This window comes from Centruroides vittatus, unplaced genomic scaffold (assembly GCF_030686945.1).
Source record: "Centruroides vittatus isolate TY-2023 unplaced genomic scaffold, ASM3068694v2 contig_391, whole genome shotgun sequence".
NCBI lineage: Eukaryota > Metazoa > Arthropoda > Arachnida > Scorpiones > Buthidae > Centruroides > Centruroides vittatus.
The window spans coordinates 2,523,163-2,547,131 of NW_027122207.1; the positions used below are offsets into that span (position 1 = coordinate 2,523,163).

General features: G+C 34.2%; 1 protein-coding gene across 1 annotated transcript in view; it reads right to left on the reverse strand.

Annotated features, from left to right (window-relative positions):
• LOC136975895 (TBC1 domain family member 30) overlaps positions 1–22,047 on the reverse strand; it is a 101,877-nt gene extending 79,830 nt beyond the window's left edge. Inside the window, exon 1 of the mRNA XM_067271053.1 lies at positions 21,574–22,047. Within this exon, the coding sequence (XP_067127154.1) occupies positions 21,574–21,907 (334 nt within the window). The 5' untranslated portion in view covers positions 21,908–22,047. The remainder of the gene's footprint in view (positions 1–21,573) is intronic.
• Positions 22,048–23,969: the final 1,922 nt, after the last annotated feature.

The window sequence follows — 23,969 nt, forward strand, 5'->3', positions numbered from 1 at the left end:
TTCGAAAGGAAAATGTTAGAAAAATCTCTGCACTGTTTGAGAAAAGATAAAGAATAAAAATAAAACTGACAATCCGAACAGCTCTCAATGGTGTATCATTAGTTATCGACCGAGAAAAAAAGGAAAAACTAGAAAAACTAAAATGGCAACTATTTCGGTAAAAATATCTTCGATGACCAAAAAGTTAGTAAGAAATATAGTAAAACAAGAAACAGCATTGTCCACAAGAAAAATGCCAGAATCGAAATAAATACATGGAAGATAATTGAAAGTATCTGAAGTGTAATACAACATCAAACTTCACTAAAATCTTGAGAAATGCAGACAAATAAAATAAAAAATGAATTACTAATTTAGAATTAGTATTCTAAAGAAACAATATCGCCTGCATTTTGTAAAGAATCACGCCGATAAAAATTAAATTCCAAGACGTTGACAAATGTCAGAGAGATAATAAAAGAAGACATCCGAAGAAAAGTCAAAAGTACACTAAAAGAAAACGAACAAAAGAAAAACATTTTAAAATTAAAAGATCGATCGATAAAAGATGTTAAAAGTGATGAGATAAAATTTTAAAAACAATAAATAAATAAATATTCTAACTTAAAGATAAAATTGTTTAAATTTCTTTCAAAATAATAGTTTAAAAAAAGTTAATAACAATTATGCGGATAGAAAAGAAATTATTGAAATCATTACTGTCGCGAATTAATATCTGACTTTCTTGTAATTTACTTCCTGTATTTCGATCTAATCGATGCAAAATTATTTTATTCACTCGTATCTAAAAGTATATCAAATATTCATGTTTCAAAGTGTCAACGTGATTAACGTTATTAAATATTAGTAGTACAGCGAGGCAAGATAAATAATAGCGTATATTAAATCGTTTGTCATTTCGTTTATTTGCGCAACGTCTAACTGGTTAAACAGATTTCGATAACGTTTTTACAATAAAGAAATGAAAATTAAAAAAAATATATATATATATATACATGAATATCATTTTATATACAATTGCATCGGATGATTAATAATTTCAAATTTTGAACTTAATTAAAATTTAATAACATGTTTAGCATGTAGTTTTTCATATAAAAATCTTGTAATTCTTTTAATGAAACATTTTCTATTGAAATTTAATAATTTCTATATATATATAGATTATTTTTTAAATACTTATAATCTTTTCAATAAAATGTTATGATAGTTTTTTAGCTTAAATTTAGGTCACTAATTTTGATAGCTTTTGAGCATTTCCATCGAAATATTTGCGTAAGAAAATCCAATTTACTCGTTTATAAAAATTGCGAGTAAGGAAAAACAAATTATCATCAATGCTTAACCTTATTTACTTTCTAACATATAAGTCCAATTTTCTCTTGAGAAATTTTTTATTTGAGAAAATTATAGCATTTGAAACTCAAAATATTTCATTATCAATTGAAGTGAAAGCATTAACTTGTAGCTTAGGATTTCTTAGTCGCATCAGACGGTATTAATCTAAAATTTTATTTAATTTAAGAAGAAATTTAATTTTACATTTTTGAGATTCTTACAAAATCAAGCAAAACAACAAAAATCGAAGTAAAAATTATATATTATAATCTTAAATTTTAACTGTATTTAATATAAAATTATTATATGTTGTTACGAAAATTTAATCGGAATTTTGAAAGACTTTTTCGTGATTTTGCTTACCGATTTAAAAACAAATAAATAAAAATTTTCGAAAATATAAAATTTGAAAACGGAAATAGTTATAAAAAGTTTAGGCGTGAATTTCGCGAAAGCATATTTGAAACGTTTCATGAAAACAGCTTATAAAAGTGAGATTGGGAATGATAAATTGAATGGAAAAGCAAAAAATATTGGAATTTGACGTTATATTTAGAATCGGTTACTCTTACTCTATCTCTTTATCTCACTGACTTGGGTAAAATCAATATATATATATTTTATAAAAATAGAATTGACACGAGAATTATCTTATAACAATTATAAATTATTAGAGTAAAATATAATGTAAAAGATCTTAGTTCTTTTATCAAAATGGAAGAATAACTACTGACGTTACTGTTAGGAAATTCAGTATGAATCAAAAGGTGTGTTGTATTTACATATTCAAAAATATGAGTATATATAGTAAGAGCAAATAATAAATATTTTTAATAGCAAATATAAAAATAGCATAGATTAATAAAACTACTTTCCTTACAAATATGTGCTCATATTATTAAAAATTAGAAATACATTACATGTAGCTATAATGTGATGACTTTTTGATTTGTATGAGTGTAGATTTGATTGGATAAGGCAACGCAACATATGGGCGATCTGCCAAGGAGGGAAGAGCTTTCTATGGAAAACTAACCCCTGGTTAGGTGTGAGACACGTGAAGGAAACCTGAAAAACTCCATGTGACTAGCCCGTTGGAGAGGAGTTGTTTAGTGGTTTTTACCGCTAGGCCACTGATCGGCGCTTCTTGATTTGAATGCAACAAATTTTTGGGTTTGGAGCTATTTAAATTCCGGGTTACTTGTTCAGATGAATGATAGTATTTAAACTGAAACATTAATCATAAATTCAAAATAATAATTTTATACTGTCAGTAATTTTATTACCCGCATTTCAGCCATATTAAAGAATTTACGATTTTGTGTTATCTACAAAATATAGCCTAAATGTATCCAAAATATAATTCAAAACTTTGTGTAAAATGATATTTAATTCATTTTACATAATATAGATCTGTTAAATATCAATTTAGTAATTAAATTTAATCGTTTGTATACAACAGAGTACATGTTTATTAAATTCTCGAACTTGACGTTATTTAGCATTTTATACAAATTAAGATAATTTGGAATAGTTACATTTTTCGTAATATAGTTGATTGCTTATTGTTACAACGTGCCGTCTGTGCATCTACAACGTGATAAAAGATTATTGTCTTATTTTTTTTAGCATTAAAATTATGAATTTCGAGAACAATGGTAAACAATAGATCGAAGAAATGAGATTTTCACAATATCTTTTATATCTGATTCACTGTTGTAATAAAAATAGATATATTAAATGGATCATATGCATGTATAAACTTATATAAAAACTTATAATATATTCGTACAGACACAAAAACATTCAAATCGAGTAAGTTCTAATGTCATATCTTTTAGAAATATTACGAAAGTCTAAATCTTGGCTTTATAATTCTGCAGTATAACATAGCCTAATATAATTAGAAGTATAATACAATTACCGGTAATTAATTTTGAATATTACATAAATAAAAACTAAATGAATTTTATTGTCTTTTCTTATCCTTAAAGAAAATACAATTAAAATATATTGTTTTTTTTAATTGCTTAATGAATGAATAATTATTAGAAAAATAAGATTTATGATGCAAGTGGCAATAAATATACACAAAATTAAATTTCTTATTAATATTCCAAAAAGTACTTCAAAAATATTAATTTTTTATGAAAATAAAAAGGATTATTTTATGAGTAAATAATTTATACGCTCCAGTCGTATTAAGTTTGTATCACAGCAAGATTCACAAATTCATTTTGTTTCGATCTAGTTTGATCTACATAATCGTATAAATATACAAGCAAAACATTTACTATAGTTATAGTTTACATAAAAATCTGTATATCGTATTTACAAATACAATACATTTTCACATAAATTCGAATTTTATCATTGAAATTTTAAGAAAGATTCAAATGTATTTATGTTAAGATTCTTACAGACGTGAACAAAATTTTTGAAATCTTTGTCATAGTTTTCCTGTATGCTTTACAACTGTAGATGCAAACAGATTAGAAAGAGAATATAAATAATACGAGAGAGAAAATCCGAAAGGAACAAACCAAAGCGTTAAAATAGAAAATAAAAAAGAGGCTTAGAAGATTAAATTTATCCATTATCCCGGATTTAACACGAAGATTAACTTTATTTTAAAAATATATTTTGTATTTTTAGAATTAAGTAACCTTGTTTTATACTGTTCATCCTTCCACAACATTTAGAAAATACATTTACAGCCATTCTATATTAATAACTTTTGTTTGACAATATCAATTATTCAAAACTATTCGAATATAAATCATATTTATAATTACGATATTATAAATCATTTGTAATAATATATTTCAAATTAATAAATTGAAGTTAGAAGTTAGTAATATATATATATATGATAATAACTAAATATATTTTTATACATATAGGCCTAATTTTCATTATCCTTTAGGCTTTTACAAAGAATTGGCGGAAATAAGTCCAAAATGGATAACCTAAACAAAACAATGTCACGCAAACAAATGCGAATTCAGAAACGGTTTATTTTATATAGGCTACACAAACGAATATATGTCATTTTGAATGGTACTTTTTGACTAAGCTCTTGTGTTAAAAAATGTTAAAAAATAGAAACGAAATAATCTCCCATTTTGCTCACAACTGTTCGGAAAAAATGACCTATGCCAGTATACGTAACCGAAACTCTACTCATTGCATACATTACAAATGTTTTGGCAAGACAAATAAGTCCTGAAAATTTCGTATGACTCCATTCCTTCCACTTTGTGCACTGAATCTGTCTCCTTCAACCAAAAGTGGGTTTTTTGCATCGCTGACTGTATCGTTATCGATATGTGCCCCGCTTCAAAAAATAGTTTTCTTTACAGTTTTCATAGAATCTTTGAGTGAGACATCACTCAGTCTTTTAAATGCCAGAAGTTCGAAGTCGATCTCGATCTTGGTCGAACGTTTTGCTTGCTAGTTGAAGGCCGAACTGGTTACTTTTCATCTTTGGGATTTTGTAGGTCTAGCTCTTAATTATAAAATTTTTATAAATTGAATTTGTAAATTTTTTTTTTCTTGTCCTTATATTTTTCTATTGAACTCTTCTTCGCAGACTAGGCTGTTTAAAATGTTTGCGCTTTCTATAACCTATTTCCTTATTCTTCACAATTGAAATTGTCCTTTTCATTAATTTATTAGTAGTTGGTCACGAGTTCGCGCCTCATCAACAGCTTGCCACTTGTTTTCTGCATTTTCTTCGCGTTTCCAACATTTAAATAGGGATCAGCTTTCCATAGAAAGTATTTCCGAGAGTTATTTCCTTGGCAGTTTGCCCATGTATTACGTTGCCTTATCCAATCAATCTGCAAATTTTTTATTAATTCCGAAGACCAGTTCGGTCTGCTGCTCTTTGCTGTAATAAATAACGTAATACATTGCGATATAATCTGGAGATTATAGTATTTGATTTATATTTACAAAGGTTGTCTTATGTAAAAGCTTATTACATTAAGTGACCAATCTAACACCGTTTAAAAATTCTTTAAATTGTGGAGAGGAGTTGAGTAGAGGAAGAAAGAATTTTAAAAATATGTTAGATTAGTCTCTTGGTGTAATAAGCTCTTACATAAGTTAACCTTCGCAGTTATATAAATCAAATACTATAATATATTAAGTGTTATAATATATAACAAACAATAAAACAAAAACCATATAAAGAGTTTGGTTATTTCAACCTACCATTGTCACGTTTATCACGATACTCGAATGGTACAATATGGCACAATTCCATTGGTCAAGTAGACACCAATTAAAAATATATTTTAAATTTTTTAAGAATTTTCTAATGTTAATCCTAAGAAACTGTACCATTCGCAGCCAAATATCAAACGGTAATTTTCCAACCAATCAAATTGGGCGAAAAATGAACCAAATATTTAAACTCGACACCCTTGGAATCTACTTAAAATATATTTTGTGCTCGCTGGTAACTTTGTATTATGTGATTTTCCTATTCGAATGCCACCATCCGCCGGCCCGATAGAAAGAAGAGACTTTCGAAAGAGGTTTGAAGTAATTCGATCAAAAGTAGTCGTTCATCTCCCCGGAAGAGAGGATGTTCAACGACTACTCATTAATACGGGTCTACTATTAATAACTGAAAAGTGATCTATGTTGGATATGTTGTGATGGTCTCGCATGTGATCGAATTTGCTAACCTCAGCTTCCGAAAGACTTCATATGACTTGTTTAAATAAATAAAAAAAATCTTGTAAAAATGCGAGAATAATTGCCTTTATGTGATAATAAAGTGTCTAAATTTTTGCAATAGCTTTTATAAACTACATGGGAAGTATGTTCTCGTAAACATCGCGTTTATAGAAAAATTATTGGGCTGCAGTTTGAAAAACTGTAGACCTATAAATTTTCACTATCGGCCCTCTGTCTGTCTGTTTTTTAATCTCGAGAAAGGAGTTAGATAGATGAAAATCGAGACCAAGTATGAAAAGCTTAGGGCAGAAAGTTCAGATTAATTATATATGAACTTCCGGTTTGACCAGAAATCACGTTCCTTCGATTTAAAAGTTTCCTCCGAACGCGACGCTATTGCTAACAGGAAAAGTATGATGTACAGGGGCGATACACTACTAAAGGAATAGAAAACATTGTGATGAAAAGTTACAGCCCGGCATTGTGACGATGTCACAATCGCTCGTTGGAATTAGTTTGATTTATATGGTTACGGCAACGCAACATGTGAGCGATCTGCCGAGGGGGATGTATCCCGAGAAGACTTTTATGGGAAGCTGGCCCCTATTTAGGTGTGACTAACGTGAAGAAAACCCGGAAAACTCCACGTGGCCAGCTCGTTGGCCATGCCCAAACCCAGGACAAACTAACTATCGGTGTTCGGTTGTTTTTTATCCATTCGGCTGGAGAGCAACTAAGAAAGTATGGCCGCGTTTCTTTATGCAACGCTGCTCTATCGAACGAAATGCTATAATGTAGCAAACCGTCTTTAAACGTTTTCTGCAAGGGATCGCTGCAGCAAAGATAAAGCAGCTTTTACGTCCGCTACACGTGTAAATCAAAATCGACGCTGGGTGTATAATACGTTGTTATGCTGCGAAAATAAAAAAGCCGAAGTAACTGTTCATAAAAATATTATAGAAAGATTAAGAAGGATTAAGTTGACTCTGAAAGTTATCTAAAGAATAAGAAAATACTATATTTTAAATATAATTATCTATCTCCTATTTCTGTACTTTGTTCACATTTTCGGAATGAGAAATGCTCAATTCTTTATATCTCTTTAACTAAAACACTATTTTCGGTTGTAACTAAATTAAAGGATAGCTTATGGCATCCATCAGCTCGAGCGGAAAGCGTTTCTAAACTATAATGCAACTACATGTAGTGATAGCTGCTCATGACGTCATTTTCGTTACACTCTCGCTATATAAAGAAACGCGGCCTATCGTTCAGAAATGAAAAAAAATCCGAGAGGCAAGTGCTATATGCTACTTGTCGCAGTACTTATGTGAATGTAATATACATTTTCTTTAATTATATCTTTTTTTTTGTAAGAATTATATTTAGTTTATGGTTTTGTTAATTTTTTGCCGATAGACGGCGCTACATTTAAATCAGCAAATTAAGTGTCGATAGAAATGAATTAATTTACATAAATTCAGTATATATTTTGGGGTCGGATGTACGACATTATCTAAGTCAGAAGTATGTAAATGTAACTGCCGAGTTTCGTAGCAATTGGTCGAACGGCTTAAAAGTGTATAGTGAACAAAGAAATAAACAAACATTCTCACTTATATATTAGATTAAATATATTTATGCAATATAATCTTATTAAATATTTATACTGTATGTTTTAGCATAATTTAAATATAATTGAAATTATACAAAATTGATTTAAAACAGATATTAATGCATTGTATTCTTTCTATTGATATTATAATTTATAAATACAAAGCAAAAACTGAAATACTCACTGAAAAAAACTATAAATTAAATGAATGAATTCAGTTTTAAATAACTTTTCCATATAATAATTGTATTTAAACTATAAAAATATAAATAAATTTGTAAGAATTTATATCAACTGTTCTGTTCTGTTTAAAATTTTATATTTAAATTTGAATCATGTTTGTTTAAAATATGAAACGAAGAAAGTATAAATTTTGAACAACTGAGATAAAACAAATAAACAGGGTGCCGAGACATAATATTTCATTCTTTATTAAACTTTGATGGTAGCAACAAAGTTTGCAAATGATGTTTGTTTTATTTTCTCTTTAAATACAAATTATGAGAAACACTATATTGTCGACTACAAAATCATTTATTAATGATGATATAAAACTGACAACGCACCGTCATTGCTACTTAAACAGCAACCACCTATATAAAGAAAGCCTTTCTTATTTTATAATAATATGTAATAAAAGGGAACATACTCTGTATTCCATAAGATTTTCTACTAATTATATGATAGTGTATATAGTCAATTTCACACTGTCATATAAAGCCTCATTTATATACAAAGTGATTTAACAATGGATTTAGTTCTTGTAAAAATAAATGTTATTATTACATTGATGTGTCGCAAATTTGGCAATTGAATTTATGATATTTGTTATAACAAATAAATAAATAAAAAACACTAAAATATTCAGCAACGAGTTGCGTAACTTTCCCGGCTGTTATGAAATTCTATAAAAAACTATTTATGTTTTTTAATTACTATAGAATTACAAAGCTTAATATTGAGGGTAGGAATGAGTTTTATAACGTAAAAATGTGTAAACGTTAATAACGAATAAAATCATCATTGAGTTCTACCTTTCTCGAGATATGAAACATGACCCCTCTATCTCCCTACCTTTCACTACCAAAACTTAACAACATCAATGTCTCTTATACACAGGCTGCCGTGCCAAATTTCGTTTCTTAATCTTCACCCCATCCCGAGATATTAAACGAAATAGACGCGAACACACCTACACACCTACACACCTACACACACACACACACATCCACGGAATGTTTTGCCTTTTTTTTACTCTTTGGGTTCAAGAGGTCTCAAAACGTAGAGATTTGCAAAAAACTGAAGGTCAAATTTGATTTCAATACAGTATTTTCCCTTGTTATGTATAGGCCTACATGACAGCCGGGAAAGTAATAAAAAGCAAACTACAAATATTGATGAAACAACACATTCATTAGTCTTACATTGCTATAATCTGTATTTTATTTTTCGTTATTCAAAAACACTAGAAGTTTTATTTGCATTTGCTAAATACAGAATTATACAGAAAAAGTTATAACAATTATAAAATGTAAAATAAACTTTTTCTGAAACTCTGCTTTTAAATGTAAAGTAACTTGTATAACTTAATTAACTTTACTGATAAAGTTACACAACTGTCACTAAACAAATTTTGATGAAGGGAACGACTGATTATTTTAAACTCTTATCGCAGACTGCGATAAGAATTTAAAATGCTTTTACGTAATATGGAATAATTCAGAGTATAATCAAACCTCGGTTTTCAAACGCACCACATTTTGAACAAATCGGTTCACGAACGGAATTTTGAACTCATAATCGCACCGGTTATGCCGTACAATAACTCGGTTACCGAACAAGGTACTCGGAAAAAGTAGCTTGTTAGAGATTAGAGAGACACGACGACTTCCCTAAACTTTTTATGTTAAAGAAGGTCGACGGCTCGACCAATCAACGACAGGACTACTGATTCAGAAGTCAGAGACTCCAAGATCGTCTGGTGTCATTAGATGTCACGAACGTATCATTGGCGACGTTGCTAATTAAATTGGATTTCAATGCGCCAGCGGAAACGATACTACTTCCGTTTTTCGGTAAACGCCATAGTTGAATTTAAATCAAATTAATAATAACCCGTTAATTGATATTCACGTAATACAAATGGCATTCAAGAATTCTTGTTTAAAGGGTCTTAAGTCAAATTAAATGACAAAAATTTATTATATATAATACAGTATTATAATATATGTAATATTTCACATTTAAACTTCAATTATTAGATTCAATTCAAAATTTAAAAGGAAATTTTCAACCTAAAATGCTTATCTTAACCTTTTGTCATCAGACAATATACAAACATTCGTTTCTTGTAAACGAATGTTTGTAAAATGTCACATTATGTTTGTGAATGTTTGTACACTGTATATTGTCTTGTAAATTAAGTGTTTGAATCTTGCACGTCTTCGCAAAGCATGTCATTTTCTTTTTCTTTTGTTATCAAAGGATATTTACGATTAGAATATGAGCCTATTGCATGTAGATTAAGGTTTATCATTTCCCGGTTCTTTGCTTCTCCCGAGATTTCGAGAAAAAGTGATCTTTTTACCGGAATTCCGGAAAATCCCGGTATAATGTAAGTATGGAAATCGCCAAGACGCGCGATTCCCACCTGTTTGTTATAACGAACTGTCATAACGGAAAAGTCGTTAGGATCGGCCGTTGGAAACGACCGTTAGGAACTTCCGTGGGAAGAACCGTTAAGTTTCGAATCGTCAACCATCGGACGATTGGCCGGCGGGAAGTGACCGTTGGCGGCCGTTGCGGGAACATTCAAATTTGATTGGAGCAGGGTTCGAACGCCGTCGACTATTTAAGCTCGGATCGAGCTCGTATCGGGAGTTCGGATCGGCTGGCATCGTATCGGAGGTGATCGGATCGGATCGGATCAAGGGAGATCGTCGTTATCGAGGTGCTAACTAACTCTCTCGTTGGAAGTTACGTGTTTGTGTATGAACTTGTTCCTGACTCGGAGGTTTTGTTAATTACAAGTCTGTTTGTTCGTAAGGAGTTCTTTCGACGAATTTGTACGGGAATAGTCGGTTGTCGTTGGATTATTGTTTGTGCATAATTAATTGTAACTCTAATTTGGATTATTTTGTACATTTACTGTAAATATAAAATTTGTGTTTTTCGTCAAACCGACTGAGTGGTTATTTTGAACATTACTGGCGCAGTCTCGACAGGATATTTTGGATACTTTGGATTACGTTGGATTATCCTGGATTATACTCCAAAGAATCGGAAGAACTGAGCTACGACAGAGAAGCAGACGACGTACAGAGCATCACCAGCAATTAGACCCAGGTAAATTTTTTGTTTCTCGCTAGCACACAGAGATGCCTAGACGCGCGAAATCGCGGCAGCTAGAGGCTAGGGACTGGGAGGATGACGAGCCGAGTTCATCGCGCAGGACAAGCGGGTCGGGAGACGACCTCGAAGCGCTTAAGATACAGCTCGAGATCGAGAAAATCAAAGCTGGAGCAGAGGCGGAAGTGACAAAAAGAGCAGAGATCGAATCCGAGGTGAGGAGAGCAGAAATAGAATTAGAACGGGAAAGGTTAGCACAGGGGTCCCGGAATAGTGAGGACGGTCTCGGCAAAGCGAGTTTTGACGATTACGCCCGTAGAGTAAGGGGGGCTCTACCAAAGATGCCGGAGGAAGAAGAGGCGGTACCTTCGTGGTTCCGCTTGGTAGAGGTAATCTTAGAGACTTACGAGGTTCCGGCAGAAGCACAGGGGCAGATAGTGATGGGCGCATTGTCCGAAAAGTGTAGAGCGTCGCTGGCTAGATTGTCAGCGGAGAAAATTAAACATTACCCTTCCCTGAAGGAATTTGTCCTTGAGGAGCTGAGGCTTTCCCCCGCGGAATACTTAAAGGGGTTTAGGCGGGCAGTGCGCTTCCCAGAAGAAACGTGGCCGCAGTTTGCGTCGCGCCTGAGGGATTTATACGGTTACTACGTAGACAGTAGGGAGGTGCGGACGGTAGAGGACCTTGTAGAATTGACCGTGGCGGACCATCTAAAGACGTTATTGCCCCCCGAGGCGAGGAAATACGTCATACTACAGGAAGGGAGCGGGTGGAACAAACCCGCGGAGTTAGCGAAACACATAGAGAAATTTTCGGAAGCGACGGGCGGCGAACTAACGTTAGACGGGAAAACGGGACGACAGCGGGAACAACAGGGGGAACTGTCAAGGGAATCGAAGCCCGTGACACGGGGCGCGCCCGAGCAACACACGAGGAATAGTTGTCACGTTTGCGGTAAAATGGGGCACTGGAGGAGGGACTGCCCCAAGCGGAAGCGGTCCAGCGAGCCGGACCGGGCGAGGTTAGCACCTGCAAACGAGTCATCCCGACCGAACGAACGTTTAGTGGCAAGAGTGACAACGTACGACCAACTGGAAGCCGACGATTCGCTACGCAGAGTTAAGTTGGCCTGTGGCGGAAGTTGCTTGTCGGCTATAGTCGACTCGGGAGCCGAAATTTCAGTTTTGAGGAAGTCAAGGGTACCAGCGGTGACAGAAACGAGGGGGAAGACACGGTTAGTGGGAGCCTTCGGTCACCAGGTAGAGGCAGGCTTAGCGTCAGTGCCGCTTGGATTGTGGGAGGAAGGACGCGAAGAAACGCCAGGATCGGCACGGGTGACGTGTGCGATCACCAATAGGTTAGGGAAAGCGACAGACGCCCTCTTAACGGAAAGGGACTTCCGAGCGCTGGTAGAAGCGAGAGAGAAAGCGGATTTCGAGGCAAGAAAAAGGGAATTAGCTGAGGAGCAGAGTATATTAAGTGCGGTAGTGGGGATGTTCGTGGAAGCAAGCGAGGGGGTTAAACGAGAGCCGCCCGACGACAAAAACCGGGGGATGGTCATAGGACCGCTTGACCAGACACAAGAGCGGCAGCGCACGGCCCAGTGTGAGCGGAGGGCGCAGTCTGAGCAAAATAAAGCAGGGGACGCGACTCCTATTGCGAGGAGATATTCCGGTAGCGAATCGGATAGCCGAAGCGAACGACCCGCCGCGAACAGGAAACTGGAGGGCGAGGACGCTGATGAAGGGAGGCCGGGAGTCAGAGCAGTAAAGAATGGGGTAGCTGGGACGCCTCAGGGTCAAAATTGTGGCGTCGGGGAAATAATCGACCTGGGAGATATCGGCCGGGAACGCGCGACTCAGTTGGCGCAACACGCCGATGACCAAAGACGAGCGATCGGGGAAACTAGCGAACCGCTGCTGGGGTTACCGAATACGACACGGGATGAGCCTCTGGATGCTACGAAGGAGTGTCATTCCGTGGACGACTTGGCCGGATTGATTGGGCAACAGGCGAACGTGATCTTGGCGACCGTCACTCGGGTTCAAAGAAAACACAGCGGTGAAGAGACCCGGAGGTCTCGGGCCACGGCGGGCGCGGCCAGTGGCCAATCGGAACCACCCACACACGTGCTAAGTCCGGAGGGAGGCATATCGCCGGTCCGGAAAACGACGGACAACGGTCACAACCGAGCTCGCGGTAAGAAACCCAAATTCCGTGAGAAGGGCCGAGCGACATCTGGTGACCAACAAAACCGGATGACGCGCCGAAGGCGACGGGGACGACCTCCTCGTAGGGGGACCCGCGCGGATAGGTCTCGGGGATCCAAGGGGTCCTACACTATCGCGAGGCATCTCTGTGCGCGGGTTATAGCGAGTTTGCCCGGTTGTACCGGAGGTAAGGGTCAGTCCGCACGAACGGACATTTGTAAAATTGCTGAGTGTTGTTGGATCAAACAGGCTTGGGCTAAGCTCAGTTTGATCCTTGGCCGCGGAGGTGTAAGGTATGGAATCGCCAAGACGCGCGATTCCCACCTGTTTGTTATAACGAACTGTCATAACGGAAAAGTCGTTAGGATCGGCCGTTGGAAACGACCGTTAGGAACTTCCGTGGGAAGAACCGTTAAGTTTCGAATCGTCAACCATCGGACGATTGGCCGGCGGGAAGTGACCGTTGGCGGCCGTTGCGGGAACATTCAAATTTGATTGGAGCAGGGTTCGAACGCCGTCGACTATTTAAGCTCGGATCGAGCTCGTATCGGGAGTTCGGATCGGCTGGCATCGTATCGGAGGTGATCGGATCGGATCGGATCAAGGGAGATCGTCGTTATCGAGGTGCTAACTAACTCTCTCGTTGGAAGTTACGTGTTTGTGTATGAACTTGTTCCTGACTCGGAGGTTTTGTTAATTACAAGTCTGTTTGTTCGTAAGGAGTTCTTTCGACGAATTTGTACGGGAATAGTCGGTTGTCGTTGGATTATTGTTTGTGCATAATTAATTGTAACTCTAATTTGGATTATTTTGTACATTTACTGTAAATATAAAATTTGTGTTTTTCGTCAAACCGACTGAGTGGTTATTTTGAACATTACTCCCGGCATATAATTAATTATTTTTAAAATATAAAATAAAACTCTAAATTGAATAATATAATTATTTTTCATTTTTTAAGTAATTTAATACATCCTGGACCTCCAAATAATAATATTAATAATGCTGTGTAAAATATGTATTAAAAATTACCTTTGAATTACGTAGAAATTTTCTCAAATAGAAACAATTTATTAACGTTTGTTGGAAACTTTACAAAAAAAAAGCCTTTAAATTGAGTTGAAAATTTAAAGTAAAAAATGAACTGGGATCAAACTTCTAACTTAAAAGGTAATTTTTCGTGATTTAAATAAAACATAATACAAAATATTACTGTAAATTTTTATAATAAAATTTTAAAAAGCAAAAAAGATGGTCAATACTGCAATCACTCAATCTGGTTCTTATTTTAGTAATGAAAAGTCCTGCTATCGAGAATGCCCTTTCCGATTCAATTGATGTGGGTGGAATCGTCTTTAATGCATTTAAGACAAATGTTATGTGTTTTTTCAACTGTAGCCTCGAAGATTTCTAGTTCGTTTTCGAGATTGTAGTACTTCTTTTGCTGTCTAGTATTCTCGATTTGTCTACCTCGACTGCTTTAATAGCAGCATCAAGCTTATATCCCGATAATTCGACAATTCATTTGGCTTTAATAATCAGGTTTACGAAGCAAAACTTCATATTCGTTTGTATCCCTGGCCCAATTCGCACAATCTGGCATAATGCAGTTATTCAAGCTACTGGGCATGGTTAAAAATTAAAACAGCATCAGCACAATCATTCAAGATATTACAGGTTCTGACAAGTAAAGAATTTTCAGTCCTGCCACAAATAGGCTACATATTAGCGAGGTTGAGGCCGAAGTTTTAAACACGAAAACGTGTACGTCGGACGTTCAGCGCCGCTTTCCTGTAAGCCTAGAAGTTTGACAATGGCGTTTGGAAAGTCAGTGGAATCATGCTTGACATTCCAAACGCCATTGTCAAACTTCTAGGCTTACAGGAAAGCGGCGCTGAACGTCTGATTGTTTGAATTTTATTACACTGTTGAATTTTATTACATTGCTGATTTATGCAAAGAAGCTACCATGTCACGATGCAGAAATTAATGGAGACTACAACGGAACTACATCAGAACTGTTGAATATGTCCACTCATAATATCTTAAACAATAGCTGGTAAAAATGTAATCAGTGGCAGAATGCAAGTAGTGTATAGTGACGATTTTCACAGTGTTATTCTGTCTTTCAAAATTACCAAGTTAGAAACCCGACGTACACGTTTTCGCGTTTAAAACTTCGACCTCAACCTCGCTATTGATTATTGACAATCTGAGATATCATAACGAGCAAAAATTTAAAAAACTAATAAGCAGGCTTAAAATTAATAAATACAAATGTATTCTGACAGATTATGAGTTAATTATACTTTCAATTTACAAAATTTCCTCAACTTTCAGACAAAATAAGAAAAAGGTAAATTTTTAAGAAATTTGCGGGATTTCTCGGGATGAGAGAATTTTTCGGGTTAAAAGACAGTCGGGATTAACAGGATCCCGGGATTTCGTTAGAGAAACCCTAACATAGATGTATAACATGCATGTACTGTACATTAAAACTTCAATTTAGCACCACCATTTGTTCGCCTCTGAAATTGGCGTAAAATCGAGTGTGAAGCTAAACTTAAATGATTTTATAATGTAATAATTATATATAGTATCGTATGTATCGTATGTACAGTACACACGTTAAAGGTTAAAAGTTATGAGATTTAACGTTAACGATGTCCTCTGCGATGCAAAATCCTACATTTGAAATCGTTGATTATGAAAGTGGTATAAGTCTATTTTTCATAATGTCGACATATTTAAGGGTTTGCATTTCAATCGATTCAAATTTATCGAATTTATGCGAAATCTACCAAAAATTTGTGATTACATCTACTGATTTTAGCCGTCACATGTCTGGCACCATTGATGTGGACAGAGATTGAGGTGAATAAAGTAAATAACAATTTATTACATGTTTTATTTTTTAAAATAAATGTATAAATGCGTATCTATATAGTTCATGCTATAATTATTTTAAATAAAAATCCATTTTGTAATATTTAAAAAATCGATAAAATTTTTAATGTTTACATTTAAACTTTTTCCGAGCTACTATTATGGGACCAAGAGAAAAATATTAAGCTCAAAGAGAGCCAAAGGTCAAAAAAGATTGCGTAACACTGTTCCAAAGTATTATAAAGAATGAAATGTCATACACTGATCGTATGATTTTCTAGCTTAAAAAGCTTTGCAAGTCAGAAACAGAAACATTAGATTTACTCACCTAATTTTACTGCAATTGGGCATACACAGCACACATAGTAAGCATGGCTTTCAACTAACACAATATACCTACATATGGCACTACCTTTCAGTTTATACAGTAAGTATATACGCACTCACTGTCTAACCTGGTTCACCATCTGCTGTTTTTAGTCGTCCCTAAAAAACGCGAAAATTTTTTCGAGTAAACAAAGCTGTATTTTTTGAAAATGAAAAGCTTTAACCGCAATTTATTCAATTTAAGTATGTTGAAGGTTGTTAGCTTTTTGCATAGCTGGTCCAATTGATCTTCTGTGATGCTTCTCACGGAACACACAAATGATACAGGCTTTGCAACATGTCCTCAATAAACCAAACTTCTTAATGAATCTTACCTGTAAAATCACACAGGTGAGATCAAAAGAGCCAAAAGTGAGTTTTGGTACTAATTTATTAATTTTTTTATAGAAATATCTTCCGTGTGATCTGAAATGTTGCCATATCACATTTGGTCGTATTTGGACTTTTTAAAACTCTTTCCATCCAGTCGGCACTAAGTGAGTCTTTCTAGCAAGTCTATTATAAGTTCAGCCATAATCAAAATGGTACGGCTGGGTAAGGGACGGAGCCTGACATACAACCTTCGAAAACTTTCAACCTATCCGTATTCAATCCCGGGGTTCCCAGAGCGGTAGACTGACAACTTAGATGCTAGGACATCCGACCATCAGTGGCCTTACGTTTATAAACCTACAGAAGTGTAATCAATGAATTTTATTACATTGCTGATTTACGCAAAGAAGCTACCATGTCACGATGCAGAAATTAATGGAGACTACAACGGAACTACATCAGAACTGTTGAATATGTCCACTCATAATATCTTAAACAACAGCTGGTAAAAATTGTAATCAACTAGTGTATAGTGACGATTTTCACAGTGCTTTTCTGTCTTTCAAAATTACCAAGTTAGAAACATAACGCTAAAAAACAACCGTATGTCATCACAATAAAAACTGATAAAACTGAAGTTTAACACACTTTGTTTAATGGAATATTGTCGCGCAAACTTCTGTACAAATCTTCTGCTATGAGAAAGTACTGAATCTTGTATAAAAATGATCGAATTTGTTCAGCATCACTTGAAATATTCAAGTAGTAACAGAGCAATTTACAGATCCAGTTAACAAATTTTTTCGAAAAAGAACAAAACGATGATAAAAGTCACCTTACAGAATACCATACAATTCACCATACTGTAATATTTGGAGAACACGAATGAATTTATTGATTTGCGTGGTGATTTTTCCCAGCCAAAATGCACTAACTTTAGTTATGAATGTTAGTAGTTTCATTTAGAAGAAAATTAACACCATCACTTCACAAGACCTGCCAGTGACCACGCGTTACTCATCTCTATTCGTCAAGGAATATCGGTGCCAATCGGATTTCTGCATCACTAGAAAATAATTGTCGGAAGGTATGCATAAAAAAGCAACAATTTATACAAAATTTTCTACATGATCGTGTAGAATATTGTGTAAAATTGTTGCATTTGTATATCCCTACACAATTGTTATAGGGATATCCGTCTGATACATCTGATACTATCTGATATGAGTGGACAAAACGATTCGCGCTTTCTGTATGGCCTTACTTCTATCTGCTTTAGGCATATCAAGAACAGTCTGGAAACAATGGACTTCTTCACAACTGGTTATATCGTTGGAATTCCGAAACCATCACAAACAGTATGATCGTTATTTTCATGTTTTCTCAAGGAAAACAAGTTCAGGTAAGGTAAAGCTGTAGAAAATCATTCCTCGGAAGTAGGTACCAAACATCTCGTGTCTTTTTTACTCCCATCAATCACCTATAGAAGTTGTGTCGTATGTGACAATTGCTTCCGTATATTCCGAAAAGCAAGCCTTTTAATTTCGGTTCAATTTGGATAAATAGCTTTGTAAATTATTTCAAAATTTTTAAATATATATATACAGTCTATATTCAGAGATCGCGCTGCATAGCGCCAAAATCGCCACTTGGCGATATTTTTATAAAAATGGCAATAAAAACCCTAGCCAGCTTATTTCGACATTCAGCATGAAATTGAATCACAAAACACGCTTCAGGAAAAGTAACAGAATATTGAGCTCATGTGCGATGGGAGTTCTGTGCACAACACACTAAGCGATGTCACGGCATCGCGCGGCAAATTCGGACAGGAAAGCAGGAAGTGATATTGATAACAGATTGTTACGGCAACGTAACACTTAGGCGATCTTCCTAGGGGGGGATACCTTCCGGAAGGTCTTTCTAAGGCCGAGACTTCACTAGCGTAAAAACGGGCGTGAAACCCGTCGCCGTAAAAGCTTTTAATCACGTGACCATGATATTTTACGCCTGAGCAGGTCGTAAAACCTGCGTAAAAGCGAGTTGAGCAGTATTCAACTTTCGACGCGAATACGGCCGTAAAACGGTACCATCCACCAATCAGAAGTCAGTGAAATCTAGGTCATTGTGACACGGTGCAAAAATGGCGGAAAACGAGCTTTTGTGTATGTTCTCTGGTGGCTACACTAGAATAGATCTGGAAAGATTTATCGAAAACATCCGAAAGTATTCACGTATCTACGACAAGAGGTATCCCGATTATAATAATGGATGCCTAAAACACGCGATATGGACGGCCAAAGGAAAATTCTTCAATTTCGAGGAGTATGTAATAAAAAAGATAAGCTTATAAGTGCTGTATATTATCTTAATAATACGATAATAAAAGTTAATATATGAAAGTAAAGATATTATTTTTACTACATTTGTAATTATAGTACAGAAAAAACTTGTAGAATATAATCATTGTCTTTATATCGATATATCACGTACACAACTGTACAGGCGTAACTTCGACGGTACCGTCGCCGAACTCCCAGTGTTCAGGGAACGGAACAGCTTGGCCCTAGTCGACCGTTGAGACCCGAAGATAGTTTTCATGCCGTGCAGTTCAGTGTTTCCATATTGGGGATTTTTTTATCGACTGACAAAAAATTTGCGGAATTTTTTCGGAGTGACATTTTTTCCATTTCGATGTTTTTTCAGTAGAATAATGCATAAAAATTTTGGCATGACAGAACATGTGAAATACATGTGTTTAAACATTGTGATCAAATGAGTTATTCGGAATTATTCATTAAAAATTATTCAAAAATGATTCGTATTTCTAAGTGACAGCTTAACATGTTACTTTTGCTAGCCAGAATCCAAACCTGTAAGGCTATCAGCCCCTTCATTAGTACGTAAAATTGGCGGCGAAAATGGCGCAAATGGTGAAAACGCTCTGGAAAATTTTAATTTTTAAAATTTTCCAGAGCGTTTTCGTTTTCCAGGTGTTATATATATTATACACGTTAAAACAGTAAATTTAAGACGCATATATATAAGTATGACATTTTATAGATTTTACGAGAGGAAAAATGTTTCAATTAAATATTTTAATTTTTCGCTCATTTGAATTTTAACTGTGTTTCATAACACTACTTGTGGGTATTCCGAGTGAAATTGACTTTAAATTAAAATAAGCGAAAAATTAAAATATTTAATTGAAACCTCTCGAAAAATCTATAAAATGTCATACGTACTGTATGTCACACATATCGTCAAAATGTCTATATATGTATCCTAAATTTCCTGTTTTAACGTGTGTAATATATAAAACTTGAAAGTAACAAAATCTAATCAAAAGTAGTCGACAATACTTAAAAAAAAAAAATCGAAATCGAAAATAAAATTTATCATGTTCGAAAATGAAATTAATTTAAAAATATATATTAATACCAATTTTTTTAGTTTCAAGTAATTGTAAACTAATGAAAAACACAAAGAGAGAAATTCAACCAAATAATACGGTTTAAAATTCCAGATATGGGAATTAATTAAATAAATTGTAAATCATCACACTTATCTCGTTTATAAAAGATTTTTAATGCAGGATAAGAACCAAAAGATGTCTGTCGATCATGTCTAATATAAATGTAATATATATGACATATACATTAAAAAATGTATGTATTCTAATTTCACGCCATTACGTCATTTAATTTACCGTAGATACTATAGACCAGGGGTGGGCAAGCAAGAGTTCAGTGGGAGCCGAAATGTAGAATTTGCAAAATGCATGGAGCCGCAGTTCTGTACTGTCGTGGCGGATAGTATGGTAAGGCGCGCAATTTTATTATATAATATAAATATAATATAAAACAAATATTGAATTTTTTAATAAACATATTTTCACAAAATTATAAAAATAAAATTGTAAAAATAATAATAAAAAGCAGAAATTAACATTTTTATCAAGGGCTGCATTAGCCCATGCCTGCTATAGACTAACACTATTTTAATGTAAACATAAACAACCACTTGTTAGCTAGACAAAATATTATTTAAATACAATTTAAAAGTATTTAAATAATATTTTGTCTAGCGTGATAATTTGCTATTTTAAATAATAAATCTCCAATTGAATATATTAAAATAAACAACCAAGAATATGGAATCGAGTTCAAATGAAAGATGTGTATTTTTCCACTTGTAACGAGCATTTTCTTGTATATAATTTTTGAAATTAATTAAAAATTTTATATTATAATCTTCATTATTTTACGTTATTTAGAAATTCATTATAACGTATTAATTTGCTATTATCTCGGCTTTATATGCAAAATCTCTGGAATATGCAGCGGTAAATGTATTTACAAATTATATTGATGTTAATGGAAATTTTTAATAGTTAACCCGCTTCATCAAATTAATTCGCAGGTGAAGTAATTGCTAATCGTATACTGTATTGAATTAGGGCAACTTCATTAATTAAACATTAATGCACTGTCATCTATTTGTATAGAAAAATCTTTTTAAATTATAGTTTTAATAATTTGCTAGCGCAGTAAAGTTTCTAATGCATTTATTTAATATATCGTCATTACTATAAACAGTAATTTTAAATCTTAAATTGTACAAATAATAGTATTTTAAAATATGTAAATTTTCAAAACTACTACTTTACAAAGTCGTGGTGCCATCTGTCGATAAAAAAACCAACTAGTGACTTTTATGAAAGTTAAAATTCTCCTTTTATCTAGGGAGAGAGAAAAAGTTTTAAAAAACGAAATTTTGTCTCAGTACCTTTATTACGTAGCACGGGGCGAGTGTATCTGGTGCCATTGTTGGGATCCGCATCGGAGGAAGCACTTCCTAAACGGGTCCACCACTTTTGGGGCCAGGCAGCATCACCCGCGGACGAACATTCTGTTAAGTTATCGCTGTCCACGCTTTGCCTTCGACCGTAATTCAAACGGTCGAAAATTTCCATAAGAAGATCGTCGACGATGGAAGGTGCCCTCTTTCGTCGTCCGATTTCCTTTTCGTCGTTAGCGACGTCGCCTTGATCGCAGTTTCCATTAGACCGCGAAGTTATAACCAGTTGGAAAGAATCCCGACGATGAGCCACGTTTGCCATATTCGTGGCCGTAGCGCTGCTGCCACAGATGTCGTTCTTAGTGGCATAGCTTCGGCCTTATCAACAAGTTGTATCGCGGCAGTCACACTATCCGCCGCAATTAAAACGCGACGGGAAGTCAACGTCTGCACCTGCCAAATGCGATCGTACGCATGCGTCGCACGTAATCTGGAAAGGAAATTCGTTGTTCCACGTGGACGTGTCGCGATCCTTGCAACACCTAACAGATGGTGACGACTTTTATATCATTTCCCGCTTCTCTCCACCCTCTAATTTAATTAATTCTTACTTAATTGCATACCCGTACCGAATATATAGCGCAAACGGTCCGGAGATTATCTCTATTATTTTTAATTAAATGTTATCGATAAAGAAATAGTCGTGAGAGGGTGCAGATGTTAAGCTTATTATCTGTTATTAGTCTGTTGTTAAAGCCACGTTTTTTTATTATCATTATTTAGATTATATATTATCTAAGTTACATTGGGAAAGATTTCAAAAGAGAAAAGTTGCGCGCCACTTCAGACGAGTCGTCTGCTAGTCAATGTTTCCTCTGTCGCCAACGATGTGGAAGGTTGCTTAGAAACAAGCCGCAAAAAGCTAGAATTGTCTATAAACAACAATTTAACGTATGTTCTAGCGATTAACGCCAATGTATTCGTGCATCGAAAACTTCCCTTTTTATATTAAAAGTCGTTATTTGTATGTTAACATTTAAATTTTCTTTTATAAAAAAGAAAAAAATATATATATGAAATTATATTGTTAAATCATTTTTATAATTGAATAGAGGATTAATTATTATAAATTTGCAGTTATAAAGGTGAATTATTTGATAAATTTGTCTTGTGAGCTGGACCAACTTGCATTGAATAATAGCACATAAATAAGACTAACATACTGGATGGAAATTATCTAATTTGGATTCGCTTATCAGATTAAAGCTAATAAATATTCTATATAAAAAGGAAATTTTTATGTTTTTAGCAAATTCTGCTTATATTCTTATTCGGTGCAATAAATCTTATAATCGAGATGGGTTGATAATAATAATAATAATAAGCGCAGGGCTCAAACGGTTTGGAGTTGAAAGTTGAAATTTGGTACACAGTTAAGGATTACCTTGAAGAACTCGACTTCTACTATACTATTTTAAATGCTGTTTCTTGCGTTTTTGACTGCGTTTTATTAGGGTATGCAATAATAATATAAAATAATTGAAAATATAAATTTATTATCGCTAAAATGCAATGCATATTAAATCATTATTTTTCCTATAATTGTCGGACAACAATTAACATTTTAAAACTGTATAAAATTAGGAGTTATAAATTACAAGATTGAAAAATTTAAATTAGGTTAGAAAGAAATGGATTCGGTCATTTTCTCAATAGTTCTGTAAATAAAATGGCAGAATCGTCTTCTTCATTTAATATAATCTACATCTTTTTAGGATAAGGACTTGATGAAAAACATTAGCACACAATGCTATAACTAAACGGGTGTAACAAATGCACAGCACAGAGCCTGGAACGAAGGGAATCCCGAAATGAAATTGACAAAAAAATTATTAAATATACTGTAATAATAATGTTTACGTTTATAAATGCACGTGAATAATCTTGTATATTTCTTGTGTATACAAAAGTTATTTATAAACCCCCGAAAAATTAAGGGTTCAAAAATAAGACTTTGCACTGGAGAGATAAAAACTCGACACTGATATTCATTATGTTATGTTATACGGTTCCGATTTTATATCTTTTATAAGCTGTAAGAATTAGAATAAACATTTGTTATAGCAAAATTTATATGGTGACAATACTTCCTATTCCTCTTGTGAGGTATAAAAGCACACATCACTCCACTAAATCAGTTAAATTGAGTGAAATAGTTGTTCATCAGTAATAACATATACGTAATAGATTGTACGAATTTACCTATTATCAAGCAAGTTTAACTATCTATAATGGTCATATTTAACGACTATCGTGGATAAGGAATAGGAACAAGTGGCTGAAACATCAGAAAATCTCGATAAGATTTAAATCCACTTTAAAGC